The sequence below is a fragment of the Pipistrellus kuhlii genome, unplaced genomic scaffold, assembly GCF_014108245.1.
Source record: "Pipistrellus kuhlii isolate mPipKuh1 unplaced genomic scaffold, mPipKuh1.p scaffold_m20_p_12, whole genome shotgun sequence".
Lineage (NCBI taxonomy): Eukaryota > Metazoa > Chordata > Mammalia > Chiroptera > Vespertilionidae > Pipistrellus > Pipistrellus kuhlii.
The window spans coordinates 9994052-10018264 of NW_023425427.1; the positions used below are offsets into that span (position 1 = coordinate 9994052).

At 42.5% G+C, this 24213-nt stretch overlaps 1 protein-coding gene across 12 annotated transcripts in view; it reads right to left on the reverse strand.

Moving 5' to 3' along the window:
- The window catches only part of ZNF462 (zinc finger protein 462), a 135001-nt gene that overhangs the window by 81971 nt on the left and 28817 nt on the right, over nucleotides 1–24213 (reverse strand). For all 12 annotated transcript variants that reach the window (XR_006741234.1, XR_006741236.1, XR_006741235.1 and 9 more), the window contains one exon: nucleotides 49–298. Coding sequence is in view for 9 of the 12 variants with exons in the window: in XM_036433115.2 (XP_036289008.1) it covers nucleotides 49–268 (220 nt within the window). In the remaining 3 variants the exon portion in view is untranslated. The remainder of the gene's footprint in view (nucleotides 1–48; nucleotides 299–24213) is intronic.

Genomic DNA, 24213 nt, shown 5'->3' on the forward strand with positions numbered 1-24213 from the left:
TGAGAGCACTGAAATATATCAGGCAGGCCGAGGTTAGTCTCGATTTACCTGATAAATCCTCTGCGATCCCAAATTCATCCTTTATAGACGAGAACTCCACCTCCGTCTGATTACTGGCATTCATGGACCCGGATCGTGGCTCATTCGCGTTGTCTTCGGCGACATCGGTGGGCTGCAGGAACGCCGTGTGGACATCCTGGATGTGCGCCTTGAGATCTTCGTAGGATGGGGCTCTGAAGTCACAGCCATCGCACTGAAGCACCTCCATGATCGGGGTCTACCCTCTCACATCAGGGACCTGTAGCAGAGGTCACAACAAGACGTCTTAAGGAAGGCAGGACATGTGCACCCTGGGTCTACGGGGCTGAAGCCATTACTGGAGAAAAGTCTAATATTCGGCAGATTTTGATCACTAAGCTCTACCGGTTGGAACACTGGCCAAAGGAAGGCAATCAGACATAACAGGGATGATGGCCTTGACTTCATAACTTCAAAGAAGGGGGGAAAGGGGAGGGGAGAGACCCACAAAAACACCCAGATAAACTTTTATTGGCTCGATATATCTTCAAATATTATACCATTTCTCAAGGAAACTTCCAAAGTTTGAGTAGTTTCTGAATATCTTGATCAAATTCAAATTTCTAGGTAAGTTCATTCTGATTGTGGTTCCGGCTTGGACCCATTTTCTTTTTTGAAATAGAGGCTGCTCATTCAGAGGAAAAGAGAAAATTTCAATCTCCATTTGCCATTTTAGTATCATAACACTGGTGTTTTACCACTGCATTATGAAACAGTATGGACTCTCAAAGTGGTGGTAAAGAGGGCTTTTATTGTACCTTTTATTATTTTAACCTTAATAATTTTAAGAAATAAAAATGTTAAAAATAATTTTATTATTTTAATTTAATATCTTAACTAATTTTGGGATACACCTCTTTCCTTCCTTCCTTGAACACTTTAGTTGGCTTTTTTTTTTTTTTTTTTGAGCCAAATGGTTATTTGCTTTTTACTACCCACCAATTATAACTTAACAGCTTCTCCAATCTAATTAGGTCATAAAATATTTCTCATGAGGTTCTCCAACAACTAAGTTTAAGATGACAATCCAGATTCTTGTTTAAAGTTTGCACCTTGGTACCTCAATTTACATGAAGGCAACAGACAGAAATTCGCAGTCTTGAAGAGGGACTTCTGAGTCATGACTTTTTACAATCTTTTCCTATTTCTCTCCTTTACAAATGTGAAGTGTACATTTGAACACACACACACACACACACACACACACACACACAGGCTGTGGACCCGAGGTAGAATAATTTTAAAATCTTGCCCAGCTACCTTCCTTCTGCTATTTTAAAAAAATGGGATATAAATATAGAGACAGCTTCCCACTAACTCAATGGGCAATCCCGTCAGTAAGAAGTTAAAAATGGAGAAGGTACAGACCTTCTTCCTATCGCAACATATATTCTGAGTGGAGATAACCTACGGGTACCTGAATGAGTGAGCTAGTTCATGGAGCTCACTCACCCCAAACTCGACTGAGTCGTTGCAATCTAGAACCACATGCCCGAGAACAAACAAATCTCTCCACCCTTTTATTGTGCAGCGACTTTCTCTACTTCCATGGGAGAAGATACCTTATGCCTGCGGGAGAGAACAAAGTCTAGCAGGACGTCCATGTGGTAGAAGCGGCCAATGAGGGAGGATTTTCCATGAAGGCATGCTCCTGCAGATAGCCTACTAAAATAGCTCCTGGCAAGTCCAGCTCCAGACAGACAGGGCTTGCAGAGCGAGGTGCAGACATTCACCTCCTCTTCTCTCCCCAGGGGCAATCTATCCTTTTTTTTCAATAAACATTGAACCAGAGTCTTTTCAGCTAACCAAGTCTCAATATTCCAGATACACAAGCTTTTAGGTCGAAGAAGCACCAACCCAAATCATGTGGAAGAGGGTTGCTATCAGCTTTGGATCGGATTACAGCAGCCACCCAGGCCCCACCCCACTCCTCTCGCACAGTCCATTAGACCTGAAAACAAATTTTTCCATGGTGCAGACGACTCCTGCATTTAGAACACTTCATAGGGAAGGGGGAGAGAGAGAAAAAAAAAAAAAAAGGCAAGAAAGAAAGCAGATCATCCAGTGAGCACTCCCCATCCCCCAAGCTTAGTCCTTTCATCTCGGCCAAACAAGCCACAGCTCTGCCAAATGTGTTTATCACACTTTGAAGAGATAGGAGCCCTGCGTCACTGGAGCCCGAAGACTGGCTAAGCTGCCCTCTTCCTGAGCTTCAGCGCAGCCATTTTAGCTCCAAGCACAACATGGATTCTCTGGGCTGACGATCTGCAAGGAGCCTCCAAGAGCAGAGCCCGGGCTCCTCCTGGGCTTTTCTCCTCCCAACAAAGAACAAACTGTTTTCATTCCTTTCCCCAAAAAGCTCTGCACCTCTCTCTTCCTCACAGGTCACGCACCAAGACTTCCGAAGGTCCTGTGATCCCATGATTGATAGGCTTGTCCCTCAGTCCCAGCAGAGCACTGGTTCTTACAGGGCGACCCTGGACCAGACCCTACGCACCAGCAGGATTGGGGGGGAGGGAGGGCCCAGGGTGGGGGAACCTCCAGAATGCCTTGGCTTCTTGGGAGTCGTCCTTCCACACACGCAGAAGACATACCATCCGATGCTGCCTGCCAGATTCCAAAGTCTAATGACCTTTGTTAATCACCAGCCAGTCTGTCTGCCTCAGCAGACCCTGCCAGCAGACACACCCTTCTACACAAAGGCTGTAGCTATTCCTTTTAAAAGAGGTTCTCTGAAAGCTCCATTGTGTAGCCGGGAGGAAAACAAAATCTCTTCCCTTCGAAACTTCAAGCCTTTAGAAATAATGCAACAAAAGCTTTTCTGCTGCGTGTCTTTTGGGGAAGTTGGAGCCCGGTTTTGAGCGACATCAACACAAATGATGGTTCTGCACAAGGAGAGTGGGGCACCTTCGGCGTGAAGGCGTCCACCTAGAGAGGAAACCCATCTCTCCGTGCAGCCCACAAACACCTCGGGCTCTTCCAAGGCTGCTAAGGATTTTAACTTCACCGGATGCAAACACAAACCAACAGTCTCCTTGTTCTGCTACAAAGGAGATTAAAGGGTTAGGAGATCAGAAAAAAAAAAAGAAAAAAAAAGCCACTGATTTGGGAAAAAAAAGAAGAGATGATGAAAGTGATTTCCTAATGGGTTCTAGCTTTAATGTTGTTGCAAGCCTCCACCTCAAAAATAGCTCAGAGCCTTGGAGGAGGTTAATCTCCAGGCTGCCGAGAGAACCAGCGTCGGGGACAGCTGAGTGGCCTTCAATTTGATGTCTGCACCAAGTACAGAAATGAGGATGTCGCCTCCTTTGAAAGCCATTTTGTCTTTGTGTACACATTTCTCCTGAGGACGTGCACCGACAGAAGGAAACAGAAATTGCCAGCATGGCCCGAACAATCAAAGAAAACAGAAAACTTGATGTGTTTGTGAGACCGAGGAGGTGTGAGAAGGCAGAGAAGGAGGTGGAAGGGGAGGGGAGAGACAATGAAAACTGGACCCAAGGATGGCCATATCTATCAACCAGAGGATGTTTTTGCAGCAGATGGTAATCCTCTGAGAAACCAACAACAAGGAGAGAGATGAGAAACAGGTTTTGCGAAATTGACTGTTCCAACAACCCAGAAAGAGCAACAACCCTAAAAAGGCGAAATCTAGGCTGATCTACTATGAAAGTGGAGTTTAAAAATCAAAAGCCTTGATCTCACATCTACTTACTTCATTTAAAAAATACTGTGATAATGAGATTAGCCATAGTTTTCCCCCCTCACTGACCAAATCAGCAAAATCAAAGGCAGAAGCAGCAGCTTCTAAATTAACTAAAAAGAAAGGTTATTTCAAAAGACAATGAGATGAATCTACAAATCAAACAAGCACCCTTCCCACTCCCTATGTCTCCTATTCCTCATACAGTACTTCTATCAGGGGACTAGACTCTGAGCACCACCCATGAGGACACCTGGCTAGGTGACTATGGATTCATTCTCTCATAACCTCACACGAATGTGCTAGGTCCTCCTAACCTGGAAGCCCTAGACCAGTGGTTGGCAAACTCATTAGTTAACAGAGCCAAATATCAACAGTACAACGATTGAAATTTCTTTTGAGAGCCAAGATTTTTAAACTTAAACTTCTTCTAACGCCACTTCTTCAAAATAGACTGGCCCAGGCTGTGGTGTTTTGTGGAAGAGCCACACTCAAGGGGCCAAAGAGCCACATGTGGCTCATGAGCCGCAGTTTGCTGACCACGGCCGTAGGCCATCCGATTACTCATTACTCGCCAGTTCTTATTATCTATCAGCTGTTGATTCGTTCAATTCACATTTATAGTTTTGTGAGTTCAAAATGTGGGTTTTGTTTTTATTTTTTATTTTTTTTAAATAATAAATCTTTATTGTTCAGATTATTACAGGTGTTCCTCTTCCCCCCTCCCCCATAACTCCCCTCCACCTGATTCCCAACCCCACCCCACGCCTTTACCCCTGCCACTGTCTTCATCCATAGGTGTAAGATTTTGTCCATCTCTTCCAGCACCCTTCAAACCCCTTTCTCCCTGTGAATTGTTAGTCCAATCCCTTTCTATGTCCCTGATTCTATTATATTCATCAGTCCATTTTGTTCTTCAGATTTTTTTTTTATTCTCTTGACTTTTAGATTCACTTGTTGCCTACAACCAAGATTACTCTACCCAGCAAAGCTATCATTCAGAATTGAAGGTCAGATAAAGAGCTTCACAGACAAGAAAAAGATAAATGAGTTCATCAGCAACAAACCAGGATTACATGAAATGCTGAAGGGTATTCTTTAAGAAGAGGAAGAAGAAGAAAGAGGTAAAGGTAAAAAATTATAAACAAAAAGACATCAAAATGTGGGGTTTTGATGGGTAACCCCAAATCCAATTCTCCATATTTGACAAACTCTTCAAGTCACATTTCAAACAAATCCAAAGGTTTTGTTAAAGCTCTGGAATACACGCATAAAAATGGGGGAAGGGGAGTTATGGGAATAGGCCACTCTTCCTCCACCTTAAGAACACCAGTGTGAATATGTACCGTCTGCCCACACACTCTGTGCTCAGAACTCCTGGGATCCACCAGGCCTCCGCTGTCTTCCTGTGAAGGTGAAAGGGGACAATCCATAGCTCCATGGCGAGTTTCTTCCAACCCACTGCCCAGGAGTAACTGGAGGTAGGGGAGGTGCCCTGATGGTTCACAGAGTTCTGGCACTGCTCTTTAAGTCTGCATGGCCCAGGAGCAGTCTTGAAGTCAAAATCCCAATTGTCCTCAGGCTGGGCCCAAATTAAACACGCAGGCCTTGCCTGGATCTAACCTGTCCTCTGACAGTAGGACTGCAGACCGGAAATAAAGCTGTGAAGCACCCCCACCACAGGGACTCATTGGCAACTAATTACAACCTTCAGAGCCTTGGAGGACCAGAACCAGAAATGCCATCAGGTGCTTTTCCTCTGTCCACTCCAGAAACTTAGTTCCATTTAAAGTCAGCGAGCTCCTCGGCTCTCTCGAATCCCAATTCTAATCAAGGGCTTTAGTTTTAGCACCTGTTGTCTGTACCATTCTTACTTTCCTGTCCTACCAGTGGAAGACACAATTACCCAAGGACAGGTAGTAGGATACATACATTTTGGAATAGCTCAGCTAGAAAAACAGAAATATGGAGCTTAAAGATCTTCCTACAAATGTTTTTGCAGATCAGAAACTGTTTTTTTTTAAAATATATATTTTATTGATTTCTTACAGAGAGGAGGAGAGAGTTGGAGAGATATACAGTTAGAAACATCAATGAGAGATCAATGTTTCTAGCTCTCTATCTCTCTCCCTTCCTCTCTGTACAAAAACAATAAAATAAAAAATAAATAAATAAATAAATAAATAAAAGAAACATCGATGAGAGAGAAACATCGATCAGCTAGCTGCCTCCTGCACGCCCCCCACCGGGGATGTGCCTGCAACCAACGTACATGCCCCTGACAGGAATCGAACCCGAGACCTTCCAGTCCCCAGGCTGACACTCTATCCACTGAGCCAAACCGGTTTTGGCAGATCAGAAACTGTTGACACGAAGAGGTCAAAGAGCTGTGGGGTGTGTGGGGAGGTTAATGTTTCTATTTGCAAACCCCTCAGGACCATGGTTTGGGAGGAATTTTCATGCATAGAGTGGAAAATGGGGGAGGGGTGACTGTTGGGTTGCTACTCTTAGCAACAAGGGGTGTTCTATATCAGTGGTCGCCATGACCACCGGTGGTCCGTGAGGTCTGAAAGGTTAGCGCTCGGTGTTCGATATCACTTATCAGCATGGTCAAAGTGGGAGTCCTGATATTTTAAAATGCAAATATAGTATCTCTCTCTCTCTCGCTCGCTCGCTTTCATATAATACATATATATGTAATTTTTTAAAAAATTTAATTTGAACTCAGATATGAGCATGTGCACTCCAAATTAATAGAGGAGATCTGCTGGCAAAATAAACCAACAAAGAACATCCAAAACAAGCTACCTCCATCGATCTCACAGCATTTGGTACTACTATAGATCCCAGCTCACCATGTGGTGTCTTCAAATGTCCTATCAAATGTTTATACTGTTTGCTACATGATCTAAGCAGTTCTGTGTACTCTTGGCAATCACCACACTAATGAAAGGTTTAACATATCAGGGAGGATAAATAATTAAGGAATTCAGAAGGGAGACACAGCTGTTCTTCAAAACCAAATTTTCAGAAGAGAAAGAATTAATTTGCAACCACATATGTAACCCCCAATAGGAGGCTGAATTTACATAGAAGCAGAGAAATGCCATGAGACCTTGAGTCCCGCCAATGCATGTGGTCTCTGTGCTACGTGGCCGGCCTGGCCCATCTGTGAGTGGAACCTTGTACATGAAATGCAAAGTCTGAAGCAGGCAATCTGCAGATTAATAACCCAGTCAACCTTCTGGCAGCCAAGAAAGCTAGTCTTCAGGTCATCTATTTTAGCTTTGTTCTCCTGCATAAAGTTTTCAAGTATGACAGAGCACGCTGGAGTAATATTTCATTAACAGATACCTTTGAGATCATCGTTAAAATGGATGAGCACCTAGGGATGTAATCCAAGCGACTACAAAAATGCCAGGTATGTAAATAAGTGGTGATTCGGGCTGAGTGACCTGTTATAAAAGTGAGTGTCTAATACAGAAAGAGATAGTACATACCTTCTGGAGAATTCACACATTCCTTTGCAATGATATAAGGCTAACTGAGGCCAACAAGCCAACAGGCAGTCTGCCAGCTCCCCTGTCCTTAGAAAAGGAAGCGTGTGATTCGAACGAGGAGATAAAAGAGGAGAGAAGGGACGGGGAAAGAAAGGGAGGAAGCAGGGTGGTATCTCAGCAGCTTCAGGCTTCATTGTCTGTGAAGGGGAATGGACCTTCAGTGCACGAGATAACTCTCATTCTGAGAAGAGCCCTGGCAGTATTCTCCCGGAGAAACAAAACAAAACGCCTTCCCTTGCACTAAAATTCTCAAAAGACAACCATGACCAACGAGATCCCAGCTCGTCTCATTCTTTCCAACGGCAGAAACCCACTCTTGATGTTGACCGAATTCTCTGAAATGGCGTGGTCCCATCGGGAAGTTCCTTGGAAACGCCGAGACCATTCTCACCCTCGCCTTTAGAGCCAGAGAAAACGGATTTCTCTCCTCCTGGCCCAACCCCCACCCGCACAGCAGAGGCAGAAAATCACGGTGCTCCTTTCCTAGACTCTTGCAAGTGCTGGCTGGGTTTCTACAGACACTTTTCACACTACAAGAACTCTCATTATAAAAATTGTAAAATTAAAGGGAAGTTGCAGATACGCTGCTGGGTCTTCATTACAGAACTGATTAAGACGCAGACTAAGCAGAAGCTGTGGTACAAGGCATTTGCCACGTCACGAAAGACTACGCTGTGCACGGGGTCCCTCTTCTGTGGGTTTGAGACGCCTGACGGACCTCAAGCCATGGCCATAGAGCCGTTTCTGGCACAAAAGGTTTCAATTCTACATTGTCAGTGAACGAATCCAGAAACCATTTTAACAACATACCTTATCTCAGTTAGCATTCATGCAAAGGATGCATGGTGGGCAATGTGGACAATATAAGGAAGTTTGGTTACAACTCTTTTCATTTGGGGAAAAGCCCACAACTGTCCCGATCCCATTCCTCTGAGGCTGGCTCACCACCTTCTAGGCTCTTGGTTTGCTCAGAAAAGTCAGACACGTCACTTCCTTTAGATGAGAACTCTCCCTCCCACTTCTGCCTTTATCAGTGGCACTCAAGGCCCTGGTCCAAGCAATGCAATGACCTTTCCAATCTACATTTTTGTATCTGATAAAACTGATTACTCAAGCCTGGTACCTGGGTCTGTCTGTCCCTCTCCAAACCATGGCTCCTGATCAGATAAAGCCCGAAGCAGACCGGAAGGACTGGGATGGTGTAGATCACATGTGTCAAACACAAGGCCCGGGGGCCAAATCCGTCCCACCAGGCCTTGCAATGTGGCCCGCACCGCGCTGTCATCACTGCACTCCGCTGCGTTTCCATCACAATGACAGTTTATGACTGTTCAGTAAACCATTCGGCCCGCGATTTAGGCTGGATTTTAGATTTTGGCCCCTTCTCTGATTGAGTTTGACACCCCTAGTGTAGATCATGACCACATTGATAATTCTTCCTCCCCAAGGAGATGGTCATTTTCTCCCCATCTTCTCCCCTTTAGCAGAAGCCATTAGGCTCTTCTCCCTTCAAATTAAACTAACACATTGCCCTAGCCGGTTTGGCTCAGTGGATACGAGTGTTGGCCTGCAGACTGAGGGGTCCCAGGTTCAATTCCGGTCAAGGACACATATCTGGGTTGCAGGCTTAATCCCCAGTTGGGGGGCATGTGGAGGCAGTCGATCAATGACTCTCATCATTGATGTTTCTGTTTCCCTTTCCCTCTTCTTTCCTCTCTGAAATCAATAAAAATATTTTTTTAATAAAATAAGCTAACACTGGGCTCATTCAGGCCCATTAATAAAACTTTATTAAATAAAATAATATGAAAACAAACGAACACACACAGTATGTGTTTATGGATGAGACCAGCAGATACCCAAGAATTAGGATTTTTTTTTTTAAAGATAGCTAAGGAATCTCTCTCCCCTTCACAATTCCCATTCTACTTTTTCAGTAAGTTCACTCCTAAAAATCACTGCACCCCCAAAAAAACTTCTAAACGGAAGGTGAAGACATTTGTCTGTCAACCCAACAGCAGAATGCATCAGTGTGTGAAAACACTGCAGTGCTCAGGTGCTTGGCTCAGGCTCACATTCCATGAGTCCTTCGTGATAAATCTCACCTTTGCCCCACAAACCTAGGTTTTCCAGCGTATTCACTATTGGCCTGTTCTAGAAACCAGTGACAGACATACAGCAAAGCCTGCCTAGCAAGTGCAAGAATGTGTTCCCAGCAGGCGTGATGCTGCTGCCTGCCTGCCGTCTGCACTTGCAGCCAAGTCTTTTTTGAGAAGCCTTTCCTTGGGCCGTTTTGTTAAGTGGAGAGATCAGATTATGATGTTCCACCTTTTGGTACAAAGGCTGTGTTTTAGAAGATGTTCTTCTCAGATTTTCAAAAGATTCCACTCCTCCTCCCCACCCAAACTTCATTCATTTCCTCATTATGATTATTCAGAGACAAATGCCCAGTTTTACGTGGCTGACTCCTCATCATTCTGGTATGGGCTGAAAGGTTTTATCCAAGGGGTTTTCCCTGACAACTCCATCTAGCATTAGCCCACCCTCCCCAGCCCATGGAATCCAGTCCAGTCCCCTGTCCACAACCCACACTTACTTCGTCTCCTCCTCCTTCTTCTTCTTCTTTTTTTTTTTTTTTTTAATATATATATATATTTTATTGATTTTTTTTTTTTTTTTTTTTTTTTTTTTTTTTTTTTTTTTTTTTTTTTTTACAGAGAGGAAGAGAGAGGGATAGAAAGCTAGAAACATCAATGAGAGAGAAACATAGATCAACTGCCTCCTGCACACCCCCTACTGGGAATGTGCCCACAACCAAGGTACATGCCCTTGACCAGAATCGAACCTGGGACCTTTCAGTCCGCAGGCCAGCACTCTATCCACTGAGCCAAACCGGTTTCGGCCGCACTCACTTCTGATCACCCTAGGCTGTTTTACTTTCTTCACGGTTGACATGATACCCATCTGTTTTGCCTCCCTCCCCTAGAACATCAGCATTCTGAGAGCAGGCCCATGCCTGTCTACGTGCACTTCTATCTTTAGTACTGGATTTACTTCATACATATGAGCACTCAGCAAATATGTTGAATGAATGAATCAAAGCTTCTGATTATGGGAGTCCAACAGAACACAAAAAAGACTTATCCTGAGAGTTAGATTCTTCTACTAACCTTATCATAGAGCAGCCATCCCAACCAGGGGCAATTGTGTAGCCTCTTTATCCCCTCACCCCACACTGGGGAAATGTGGTGGTACCTGGGGACATTTTTGGTTCTCACAATTGAAGGAAGGTGCTACTGACATCTGATGGGTGGAGGCCAGGGATTCTACTAACTATACTACAATGTCCAGGACAGCCCCAGTAACAAAGAGTCGATCTGATCCAAGATGTCACTGCAGTACAGAGGCTGGAAACCCTGTCCCAAGCAGTCTCTGCATATGACCTACCCGCCCTTACATGTCTTTCATTGGGGTCCTGGCTGAGGAATCTCTGGACTAGATAATCAGCCAGTTCTTCCCTAACTCAAAGATTTTAGGACTCTATGTTTCTAAATGATCCTAGTGCCCTTCATGTCATAGGATATCACAAGCTTTTCATTTTCTGATTTGGGTCTTTTACTAAAAACTTTTCAGTAAGATTTTTTGAGCGATAAGGCCCTTGCACTGTTAATGATCGTGTGGGCTTTGTGGGTAAGGGGTCAATGTTATTGAAAATGATCACATTCTACACTTGGCATGTGGCTTTCAACTACAATTTCTGCGAAAAATATGATGCCTATTTTCTCCTGTCCAACGTGTAAAATTACCTTTTCTCCAATGGATGGGGCCCCAGGCTATTCTAAATCACTTTTGCTTCTTATAGTCACAGGTCTGGCCAATGGATCTTGTAAGGAATGAGTATCTGCATGCCTGCTTTCCAGGAGAAAATTAACCCATGGTACCAACTCAAACTAAACACTCAGGAAGCTAAGTCATTCCAGAGAGCCCCTGTGACCAGAAAAACAAAACAAAACCTGGTGCTATGTGACAGTCCCCGCACTGCACCGACCGAAGCTCAGGAAGCCACATCACGGTGACAAATGCGCTACCACCGGGATACTAGGAATTCTTAGTCCCCACTTGTCCTTGATATTTGAGTAAGTGGCCATCTTCCTTTTCCTGGTCATCATCCATGGGGAAGGTGCTCTGGTTGCCTCATTCCACTCTCGTATTTATAACTTTGCTAAGCTCCCTTGAACTGAGGTGCCACTTGGAATCACCATCGGCAGCCACCCTGGAAGCTATCTGGTTGCCTTCCCTGCACAGAAACCTTTTAATGCTTGTCTACAAGGATTCTGGGAAGGCCAAGGAACAATTCTCCCGTATACCTACCTCCACATTCTTTACACACTTGCATGGAGGGAAATATATTTCTCTCCTTTGCCTCCTTGAAAAGTACTGTAACAATGGGACTGTGCTTTCCTTAAGTCAAACAGAAGAATTCATTCTGAAAGCAAATTGTCTATAGGCTCACAGTGAGGAGATACTAAAGAACATGTGATCCAACCTGATTCAATCTATCCGTTTTTCAGATCATGAAATTGAGGTCTCAGGAAAAATAACCTGCCCCAGGCTCCTGGGACACAAACTCTCCAAAGCCAGAAAAGAAAAAAGAAAAAGAAGAAAAAAAAAAGCCAGGGAGGGGAAACAACTTTTGAATTCTATAGTTTGAGAATGTAAAGTAGCAGTAAAGACACTCCATAAATGTTATTCAATTCATTAGTAGCTATTCCGACTTAAAACTCATGCCCATATATTCTCATTAAGACTAGTCTTTATTCCCTGGGGCGGCAGATTCCAGAATAAGCCCCCGTGTCTCCCCTGCTCTGAATTCTACACTCAGGGCAGTCACTGAAAAGGTGCAAAACCCATCGTCTGCCACTTGACTGTTCGGAGACCTCCTTAGGCATGCAAGCGGTGTGCTCATACTTGGAAAAGACATTTGGAAGACTGAAAGTTGCTGACAAAGGTATACACAGAAGAACAAGAGCTATAACACTGAATTATCTTTCTTTAGAATCCAGCCTCACGGAATCAGAGCAAGGTTATGTAGTAGCTTTATGTCTGCCAAATCTACCCCATGAGGAACATCGCCTTGTTTCTTATGGAAAATGTGCACTGCCAACAAAGTCACGGATGGGGCGGGCTGAATGAGCCTGGAGGGGAAGGTGGGGGCCTCTGGAAATATAGGGTCAGTTCATTGAAAACGGAAAGAAGAAGAGCAGTCAATCCCTCAAATGCCTGGCCAGGAAGCCAGTCTTCTCGTGGCACAGCTAGTGAGCAGCTCAGACCAGTGATTCCATAATATTGTCGATACCGGATTTCAAGCTCGAATTATATACTGTGCTCTGAAACCAACCATAGATGGAGTATTTTACCACATTTATGTGTGTGTGTGTGTGTGTGTGTGTGTGTGTGTATCCTTTAGTTATCTCTATTTCCAGTAGATATATCCATTTGAATGTAAAAAATCAAAATGTATCAGAAATACTCTCCATAAGGATATCTCTTGTAAAAGAAATCCTTATCAGAGTGAAGAGAAGGATTTAAGAAGGTGCTGAGATCTGCACGATTGGCCATCTTTTTTCTCCAGGTAGGAAAAACATATTTACCTACATTTGGAAGGTCCAAGGAATTCCCCTCCTTTAAGACAATGGTTTCTCAACTGTATCCTGCCCAGGAATGTAACCATGACTTTGTAGACGGCCGAAGGGGTTACAGAAGAAAGACAAACCACCAAGACCCCAAATCAGGTTCTGAAAGCAGAATTAAGCAGAGCTTTAGGAGGACATTTAAAGAGGTATCATCCTCATTGTTTAGGAGCCAAGAGAAAGTTCTGATAAATATGTCCAAATCAAAGATTAACAAGTTAGAAAAAAAAAGGGGGGGCTAAGGAGGGGAAAGGAGTGACAGAAAGAAACAGGGCACAAAAAAAGGCCAATGAATTATCTATTTTGAAAGAACAGGGCACAGAAGAAAAGTACACACAACAATTAACAGAGGCACTAGAAAAGAATAGATCAAAGATGAGATGATAAGACATCAGAATGAGATGAAAGGGGAGCTGGCAGTTGAAGAAAGAAACCAAGGACAAAAATGATATTGCAGAACCAATAAATATATTAACGTAATAAGAGGTAAAATCCACAAACCAGAAACAAAGTTGATGAGGTGGAAAACAGTCTTCAAAAAACCGACAAAATGCAAAGAAGGACAAGTAGATGAAAGTATAGGAGATGACAGATAAGAAGGTCTGAAAGTAGAGATGCAACATACAGATAAAAGATATTCCAGAAGCAGACAGCAAAACAAAGCAGAGCCAAACAAAATATGCCTAAATCCGTGTGGCAGGAAATAACTTTGTTGAAATACAGGAATATCAGCTATTCCAGGAAACTTAGAGAACCATCAAATTGAGACATATTAATGATAAACACGGAATTCTATAAAAATCAAGGTATTTAAAAATGAATCAATGACAGGGGAAAAGGTCAGGCGGCCTCTGACCTTTTCACAGTAACAGCCAGTGAGCAGAAAGCAGGGAAGTCTTGAGACAGAGAGAGCAAGAGATGGGAATATTCAGTTTCCAGCTAAATTCGAAGCCATGCATATAATAACAACACATTTTTCCATTTGTCAGGGAATGCAGCACTTATTAACTCTTCTTCCAAATCTACTCAGTGATGTAATATCATCCAACCAAGAGAAGATTCAGAATCAATCAAGATCTCAAGAACAGGAAATTTAGAGGCAAGCAGAGGATGTGAGCACCAAATCCACTTACATTTAGAACTAAGATAAAATAATTTATAATAATTGCAAAACAAAGTTATAATTCCTTAAATGTAATAAATACAAGAACAGTAAAGAATCTCATATAATAACAATACATTATATAAAATTGGGGGGAACCCTCAAGCATAATAACAAAAATAAAGAGGCGGGGGGAGAGGGAGATATTAGAAGATAAATCTAAGTTGGAGAATGTCTCAACTTTCATAGCAGGACATAAATATTTGATGGTTTTTTTTTTCTGAAGTAAAAAAAAAAAAAAATTAAAATCCCCAAATAAAGTATTAGAATGCATAAATTAAAGTTTAAAATTTAATTAGTACTGAAAATAAAAACAGACTATGTAGCTTTTAATTTTTTAATCAAAGGAAACAAAGACCATATAAGTAAAAGGCAGAGGACAAAGGTAAACTGCACAGAAAGATGCACGTGAATGCAAAAAATTAATTAGAAACAAGTATGTCTATTATATCAATAAATGTGAATTAGACACTGCTACTGTGGAAATATCCCCAGAGTAAATTAAAAAACAAACTCTAATTACATTTGTCTACAAAAGACCCATACATATATAAATGACAAATAAAGTTTGAAAGTAATAATATGATCAAAGATATATTTTTAAAAAGGTAAGTAGGGATTATGATTAATATTACTCATGGTTTAAATTCAAGATAAAAATGTTTATAAGTTTACCCTTAATTTTTACAAAAAAATAAGCAGAAAATATCCACAGATGTAAAGGGAAAAAAAATTATTTTCAAAGTTCAAAGGTAAATGGTTCATAATGTAAAAATGTACAATCCACAATGAAGATTTATCATACTATTATGCCCCCCCAACACCAAATAGGTAAAGAAAAAAAAAAAAAAAAAGGACAACAAATATAAGAAGGAACAGACAGAAGTACTTAATAGATTCAATAGAAGAAGACAACTAAGGATAGAATTAATAGAATTGACTTAAGAGACACATTTCAAATTCCATTTCCTGGAAATAGAAAACACATTTTCATTTCAAGCAACTGTGGGACATTTACAACAGTTTTCAAATGCCCATGGAGGTTTACAAGAGTCTATAAAGCCAAAAGTAAGAGATAAGTTACAAATAGAAAAAATAGTCCATCATTTTTACTTACTATCAACAAAACTTGGGGGGGGGGGGGGATGAAATCTTCCAAGCACTTGGAAAATTTTTAAGGATTTTTCCTAAACAATTTATTTGGTACTGAAATAAAACTTCAACAGCAGAATGTGTCTTTCAAAATGTTATGTACGTAAAATGTGAAATTTGCTAAAAGCTTTACTTAGAGAACATTTCATAGCTTTTAAAGAATTATAAATCAGGAAATAATAGTAATAATTCATTAAATCAAGAAAGACTACAACTAAATAAATTAAACATCTTACTCAAGGAACATGAAAACAGAAAGAAAAGTGAAAGGATTTAATTAAGATAAATTAGAAAACAGGAGTCAAAAAATCAAAAAGCAATTATATTAACCAAGTGACCACTTATTTTCTTTAAAAATATAATACCACATAAAATTAAACAAAAACTTTTATCTAGCCTAATACGAAATGGGGAAAGGAGGAGGAGTGAGGACAAAATACAAATATAGAAAATTAAGGATAAGAGGTAGAAAATACTCACCTATGTACAGGAAAAAAGGTCTAACTTAAAAATATTCACCAATGTATAGGAAAATAAGGTCTAACTTAAAAATATTCACCAATGTACAAGAAAATAAGGTCTAACTTAAAAATGACTATGTACAACTCTAGGTAATATTTGCAAACCTGAATGTAATAGATGAATGCTTAGAAATCATCTAAAAACATCTCAACCTTCAGTCTACATTCGCTTTTCCTCCCAACTTCTCTTTGCCTACCCACAGGTTGGTGTTCACCGGCTGACATTTACCTGTCTTCCTTTCTTGTGTCAAGTTGAGAGAAAGAGGTTTCCACCTTCTGTCAGCCTTTCCTTCCGCATCGCATCTCCCATCCACAATGCAAGGCGCGCTCCCCCTCCCACTATCCACAGCTGATGGCTCAGCTTGGGCTCTTGATTCAATCCTCTCCCGCCTCCACCTGGGAGCCCAGCTGATCTGCATGTTCAATTCTCTCTCTGATACCAGCCAAGTCCTTCCCATCTTAAACTCTCACCTCTCTAGGAGAAACACAAACCCGGGAGACACACACACACACACACAAAGAGCACAGTCACTCCCTTCTCTCTCTCCCTCTGTCTTACACACACACACACACACACACACACACACACACACACAAACGAGCACAGTCACTCCCTTCTCTCTCTCCCTCTGTCTTACACACACACACACACACACACACACACACACACACACACACAAAGAGCACAGTCACTCCCTTCTCTCTCTCCCTCTGTCTTACACACACACACACACACACACACACACACGAGCACATTCACTCACCCCAGGCCCTTGGGCCTGTCTCCTTCCCTAGAGAACTGGGAAAACGGAAAGCAGAGGTACAGTTAAAACCATGTAGGGTTGAATCCCAAGTCCATGATTTAAGAGCTGTATGAATCCTTGACAAACTCAATTCCCCAAACCTCTATTTCCCCCTCCAAGCAGAAGAATCCTTATTTCATACGTGTGTTGTGTGGAATAGTCTGGACAGCGAACATAAAGCATTTGGCAGAGTTTCTGGCATCACAGAAAGGCAACTATAATTGCCATTATTACAATTAAGCCTCCCTTTCGCAGACAAAATGCTTTTGTCAATCCTCTACACCTGGCTTTTGCGGCGGCCATTCAGTTGAAATCAGTTCACCATGGTCAGAAACGACCTTCTGAGGACTGGGAAAAGACTAGTTTTACCTGCTGACTTTCTTCCACAGCCCACTCTCTCCCTGGTAACCCACTCCCCCAACACCCCCCCCCCTCACACACACACCCCACTTTGCATCCATCCTTCATTCTCAATTGAGACCAGGGTTTCGCAACCTTATGCATCACCAACCTTTGGGTCCAGATCATTGTTTGTTGTGGGGGAAGCTCTCCTGGACACTGGAGGACATTTATCAGCATCCCGGCCCGTTCCCACTCCCACTGCCCCCAGTAGAAACCAAAGTGTTTCCACTGGTCTCACTAAAGACACGGGGGAGTGAGAGTGAGGGTGGGGAATCATCCCCAGGGGAGAACCACTTCCTCTAGAAGGCCCTGCCTGGCACCCCGGGGCTGGGCTGAGGCCCCTCCTCCGTGTTCCTGAACCTCCCAAGCACTTGTCACACAGCACCGTCAGCCTCACTGTCCATCTTGCCACCCTGACCTGAGAGGTCCTTGAGAGCAAGGACGGCGTGAGGTTCACACCCAGCACTGGCCAGTGACCGGGACCTACATACCTTCCTCGGCCACTTGGAACCATCGTCATGGAAGACATACTACCTTAACACAGACTTTCAAGGGAAGAAAACCCATGCACATTGAATGTAAACTGATTGTAATATGTACCCCTTTAAAAAAAAATGTTTGTACCCAGGAAATAAGGAAGCAGGCTAAACTAATGGGCTGTATGAGTTTGGGAGGGGAAGTGGGAGAACAGGGGATGTTGGTGAAGGAGCTGAGGATCAGAATTTACAAAAAGCTTTAGCTCCAGTCCCATAGGACCACGAATTAGGGGACTGGCTTGTGGCTGGAGGCTGTTCTACGGTAGGTCAGCAGACCCCTCCCCGCTGGCCTCTTGCCCACTGTTCTCGTAAAAAAACAAGTCCTCTCCTTCCCTAATCTCAGCACTGTCCTTGTCTTCAGACTTCCTGGCTGACCTGGGATTTCTGAATCTAGCGGTATGTTTCCACCTTCATCCCCCTTTTCTCATATCCTTTGTGCTCCTTGTACTGCTCCTGCCTCTGGCGATGGAATCTCAGGCAAAGAAGATTGTCCTTATAAAATACTGCTTTTCACTCAAAGAGCAATACTGCGTTCCAGAAGGCTGGTCTATTTGGGAGATGAGAAATGTCAAGACTGAAAAGAACTAACTGGCCTCCAAATGGAATTACTCAAAAAAAAAAAAAAGTAAGTCTTTAAAGATACTAAAGCAGAGTGAGGTCACTGATGGCCAGGGTTCAGCACAGCACCGGCAAAGCCCTGATCACCCAAGCTAAGAAGCCCAGCCATCCAGCCTGCACTTCAAAACCTGTTCTTCTCCTTAAGGGGGCCTTAGGAGAATTCCTTAGCACTTACAGAGAGTGAAGAAACCAGCTGTGAGGCAAAAGGCATAGGCGGTGGCTGCCTAAATAACGACGGTAGGAATAAGCCCGTGTAGAGGTACAGGGAGCTGATGAGAAGGGACATTGCCCTCACCTTTCCAGGTGACGTTGTCTCTGGGAGTGCGGTTAACAAGGACTTTCGCTTTCTCTGAATTCCAACTTCTACCGTGTTTGTGTATTTTTTATTAGCATGTTGGTTTCACAAGCTTGGAAATGATTTTTAAAGCTGAAGTGTTTTTAAGAGAAATATGTAAACAAGCAAGACAGTCTCCCTATTTAAAGGAAATCCCCAGGCCCAACAAGTCAGCCCAGATTTAAGGGAGTGTGAGTGTGAGTGTCTGTATGTGATCACTATGGTGTTTATTTTCTTTTTTAATTTTAATTAATTATTATTATTATTATAATGTTTTTACTATGGTATTTAAATACTTAATGTACCCACACAACACTTCGGCCACGTGAACAAGAGGCATGGCCGAGAAAGACCGCACAACATGTGCTACCTATTAGCAATGGGAGCGATTGATTGTCAGTGTTTTTGCTAGCCCTCGTCCCAGGGGCAGGTGTGCTCTGTACCACTGGATAAAGGGAAGTTCCACAGAATCACAGTTGAACACACACGTTAATCAATGGAGCCCACTGTGTGACCATGCCATCCAATGATCAGTTCTGTTCCATGAGTCCCTGCAGAGGACAGAGCTCTGATCTCAAGGGACTGTCTGCTTTACCGTATACCCCCCAAACATGTAAAAACATCTTAAATGTCTCCCCAGGAAATATGAGAAGCCACATAGTCCCATGACCCCCTTCCCCCACCCCCGAGATATATGGGACGCCAGTCATGACCACCTCACCCCACAACTGAGATAAGGTTGGAAATCTGAGACCCGATGAGGTAAAGTCTGGCTTGGGAGTGTCTCAGCATTGCCAAGGTCCACTTCATCTCACATTTAGACTGGTGAAGAGGGAGTCATTGACCTGGCGCTCTCTGCTTTCATTTAAAAGGAAAATCATTTTCAACTGAGCCCAAAACACATACTTATTGATCAGCTACCATGTGCCAGCAGCATCCATTTAGTGAGCATTTGAGTGCCTACCAGGTAGCTGGTACGGTTCTGGATATAAGAGTAACGCAAGTAACATAAGGAGGCAAAAGGGAGTTAAAGTACAGCTGGGACAAGGCTAACATAAAAAATTTGAGAATGAAGAATCCTAAATACTTTGTGATGAAGTGTGGATTGTGATGGAACAGTTTGCAAGTACCAAAGTAATTAGGACAGCCAGGAGAGCAAAGGATGAGGTGGTCCCTGAGCCTGATAATGAATGTTCTTGAAAGCTAGGCAGGCAGCCTGGGTCAGTAGAACTAGCAGAGGTTTTAGCCAAGAAAGATAATAGAACCTCAACATCCTAAGTGTTAGAATGGATCTTTATCGCCTACTACCCAACCTCAGGCAAGATGCAATACTGCTTTCTCACCTGTATAATGGGACTAAAAATATCCGCCTCCCAGGGATTAAATAAGATAACATCTATGGAGTCTCAAATGTCAAATCCTTCCCTCCCTGGCTTCATTGGGAACACTTATCATCCTTAATCAGAGGAATGAGATGGATGACAGCTAGGTCCTTTCAGGGTGACAGTCTGGGGTGGGGGGCAGGAACGGGCTGGAGAGGGTCAATGTGGGGGGAAAAAGGGGACATATGTAATGCTTTCAACAATAAAGATTTTTAAAACACATATTATTTTGGGACCACTGAGAGGAATTTATGGAGGCTGGGAAGGGGGAGTAGTGTGAGACAAAAGCTGCTAAAGCAGCTTCTGAGCCCTGGCTGGTGTGGCTCAGTTGGTTGAGTGTTATCCAGTACACCCAAAGGTTGAAGGTTTGATTCCTAGTTAGGGCATGTGCCTGAGTTTCAGGCTTGATCCCCAGTAGGGGGCGTGCTGGAGGCAGCTAATCCAATCAATGTCTCACAAATCTGCTGTTTCTCTCTCTTCGTCTGTCTATAAATTTTATATACACACACACACACACACACACACACACACACACACACACACACACACTCTCACACTTTGAAAAATTAATTAAGCAGCTGCCAAGATGTTTCTAGGAATGAGATAAAGTAGGACTAGGCTGGGAAGATGCCCTGGGGCTGAAGAAGAGGTGGTCAAACCTAAACCATATTTTTTAAAAAAAATATATTTTATTGATTTTGTACAGAGAGGAAGGGAGAGAGATAGAGTTAGAAACATCGATGAGAGAGAGTCATCGATCAGCTGCCTCTTGCACACCCCCTACTGGGGATATGCCCACAATCAAGGTACATGCCCTTGACCAGGATCGAACCCAGGACCCTTCAGTCCCCAAGCCGACGCTCTATCCATTGAGCCAAACCGGTTTCGACAAACCTAAACCATATTGAGAAGGGAGCAACAACAGAGGCCGATTCTTTCTGTGAAGTCCACCTAGTGACCAGGTCACCACATCAAGAGCAACTAATGAGATGTGATCTGGGCTCTTTTTTAAAAAACAACAACAAAACAACATATATCAAAAAGAGTTAAGTTATTCAGGGATAGATTTAAAACAATTATACTTTTAACTACATTTTTATATGATCAGCACCAATGAAGGTGTAGAATATCACCCAAGAACTTTAAGAAGCAACAGTCCTTAGGCTGGAATACTTGAACCAGTTGGTTCTTCAGAGATAGTGCATCAACCTATGAGAATGGCATTCTTACATATTTTCTACTGAACTAGATGGCAAAGACATTAACCTGAGGCAGCCCTGTCAGGAAGAAATATAATGTAAGCTATAGATGTAATTTTAAATTTTCTAGCAGCCGTAGTCTGTTTTAGCCTATGATATCCAAAATATTAGTTCAACATGTAATCAATACATACACATATCAATGAGATCGTTTACATTCTCTTTTTCCTACTAAGTCTCAAAATTCAGTATATTTGGGACTTACAGCAACATCTCCATTCTGACCAGGCATATTTCAAATGCCCAATCGCCACACATGGCTCAGGGATGCTGTCCTGGACCACGTAGAGATAGACAACCTTCAAATTTCCCGTTGAACAAAGTCCTTCCTCAATAGAGTTTTTCACTGGAAACTCACCTTGAGGTAGTCACCTACTGCAGCTAAACATCTGGAGTGAGAGATAAAATGCTAAATCACATCTGTTCCCTGGCTTACAGCCCTGCACTATCTTTCCTTTCCCTTAAGATAAAGACTAGCCACTTAGGGATCTCTCCTATGCAAAAACTAGAGTCTGTCATACTAAGTTTTATGGATCCTTAAATAATATCTTGGTATCTTATCTCTGTAATAATAGAGATACGGAAGACCTTCCTCAGAGCATATCCTACCCACACTGACAAGCTGGTTATTTCCATAACACACCAAACCCAGAGCTGATCCAGCTGAAAAATACCTTTGACCAACAGGGGCTTTTTTGAACTTGGCTGTTGGCCTGCTTAGCAGCACCCAGCATGGTAGCTAAGAACATGGGCTCGGAGCCCACTTGCCTGAGTTTGAATCCAGTTACTAATTAATTGTCTGAGCTTGGTAAATTGTATGGCCTTTCTGTGCCTCCATTTCCTCACCTGCAAAAAGTGGTTAAAAAATAAAAATAAAAAAGGTAGGCCCTAGCCAGTAGGGCTCAGTAGCTAGAGTGTCGATCTGCAGACCGAAGGGTTCTGGGTTCAATTCCCTAGCCCGGGCCCTGGTCTGGGCTCATGTAGGAGGCAACCAATCCATGAGTTTCTCTCACATCGATATTTCTCTCTCTTTTCCTTTCTCTAAAAATCAATGGAAAAATATCCATGGGTGAGGATTAAAAAAAAAAAAAGTGATACTAGTTCACAAAATTATAGTAAGGATGAAATGAAGTGATACATACAAATTATTTGGGTACATAATCAGTCACCAATAATTCTTAGCCATGATTTCCATGGACTTCCCCAGTCCTCCAGAAACACCAGTATCATGTTTCTCCACAACCCCAGAGAAGTTTGCAGGCAGTATTGCACAACGAAATGCACATAGCTGACCTATATTCACATCACCTCATTGACACCTAACACTAATGTGACCACATGCAAATTACTTAGCCTGTCTGAGACCGGTTTTTTCATATGCTAATTAGGAATAACAAGAACATTGTATCCACTGTACAATACCATAGTGAAAAATAGACAACAAATGTAGGAGATAATCTGGCCTTGGAAAATACAGTGCCTGCCTTCTCTTGAGTACCATTAGCATCTCTCCCCTTCCCTTCTCCATCAGAGCCTGTGGCTCTGAACGCATTAGTTTCTCCTTACCATGTCTGTAATCATCACTAAGATAAATGCTACACAGCAAGTCATTGTGATCACTAGCTCTGAGGAGGCCTCGTCTATGAAGAGGAGGGTGATTTCCTTCCATGATGATACATCCTCACAAGGTTGGAGGATGTCTCCTGAATACCCCCAACTTCCTTTAAAAGGCTACAAAGCATTTGTCACCCATGGGTGAGTCATCATGGAGTACTGGAAAGGGCTGGTCAGAAGACCAGTTGTGGGACTTTGTCCAGGCTTTCAACCAACTGTGACTCTGGGGAAGTCACTTGACCTCTATGAGTTGCAGAAAGCAAATTTGCTTCATGAAGTTGGTGTGGAGAACAAATTTACCTAATGTTCACTGAGGGTCCTTGGTCCAATTTATGAAGAGCTTTGCCCATCGGTATAAGGCAAGGATGAGTTATCGAAACCTGACCTCCACACTTCTGGGTGTTATAGTATATTTGGGGAATTTGCTCTGAAATATGGAAGGGGACTCTCACTTTATATGAGCTATGGCATCTCCTACCTTGTTTTCCAGTTCCAAAGTCAGATCTGGAGATCCAGACCTCTGACCTTGAGAGCAGGAATAGAATGAGGCAAAGGCAAGGAGCCTGGGGCCAGGGTGACTCAGGGCTGTGGAATTCATTAACCAGTGAAATGCTCTCTGCATTTCTCTTCCATGTCAGGTCTCTGGGTTAGCCAAGCAAACATGACAGATGGAAGGAAAAGGCATATTTCTTTGTAGACCAAATATTTTTATATGCCTGCATACTTACATATACATGTCTGTGTATGCCTCCAGATATGAATGCAAGGATCTAAGCAAATCATTCCTCTATTAGGTTGTACAAAACAAGAAACCAGCTTAGTTTTAGAAAAAGGTGTTTTTAGAAAATATAGCATCTCTTCCAGTTGTCTTTTTCTCCACTAGCTCAAAATTTGGCAAGTTAAACCCCATAAATTATTTAATATGATGAGCAATTTTAATTTAAAAATCTAAGTGAAGAGCAAGAGAATTCCTTAAATGGGCCATTAAAATTCGCAAACACTGTAAGACTCTGCAGTTGTGTTATTATTGGGTGGGACATGGGGATATGCAGGTTGTATGAGAAGCTTCATGATTCCAGAATTAAAAAAAAACTAATGAAATAATAAAAAGTATGGTTAAAAAAACAGCAACAAAAAACAAACCCTAAAACAAATGAAGCTTGTATTACATGCTCATGTATAGAGCTACCTAGTCTTTTGTCTATATTGTACATTTGTTCAATGGGTGCCAGGATCATTCTAGAATAGGAAAGGACCTCGAACAGGACATTCCAAATATCTTGTGCTTGGATTTTTCTCACACAGCTGTAGCTATACAACTCCATTGAGCCAGCTGTTAATAATTTTCAAATGGACCGTCTATTCTACCAATGACCTTGGGCCACCACCAATTTCACAC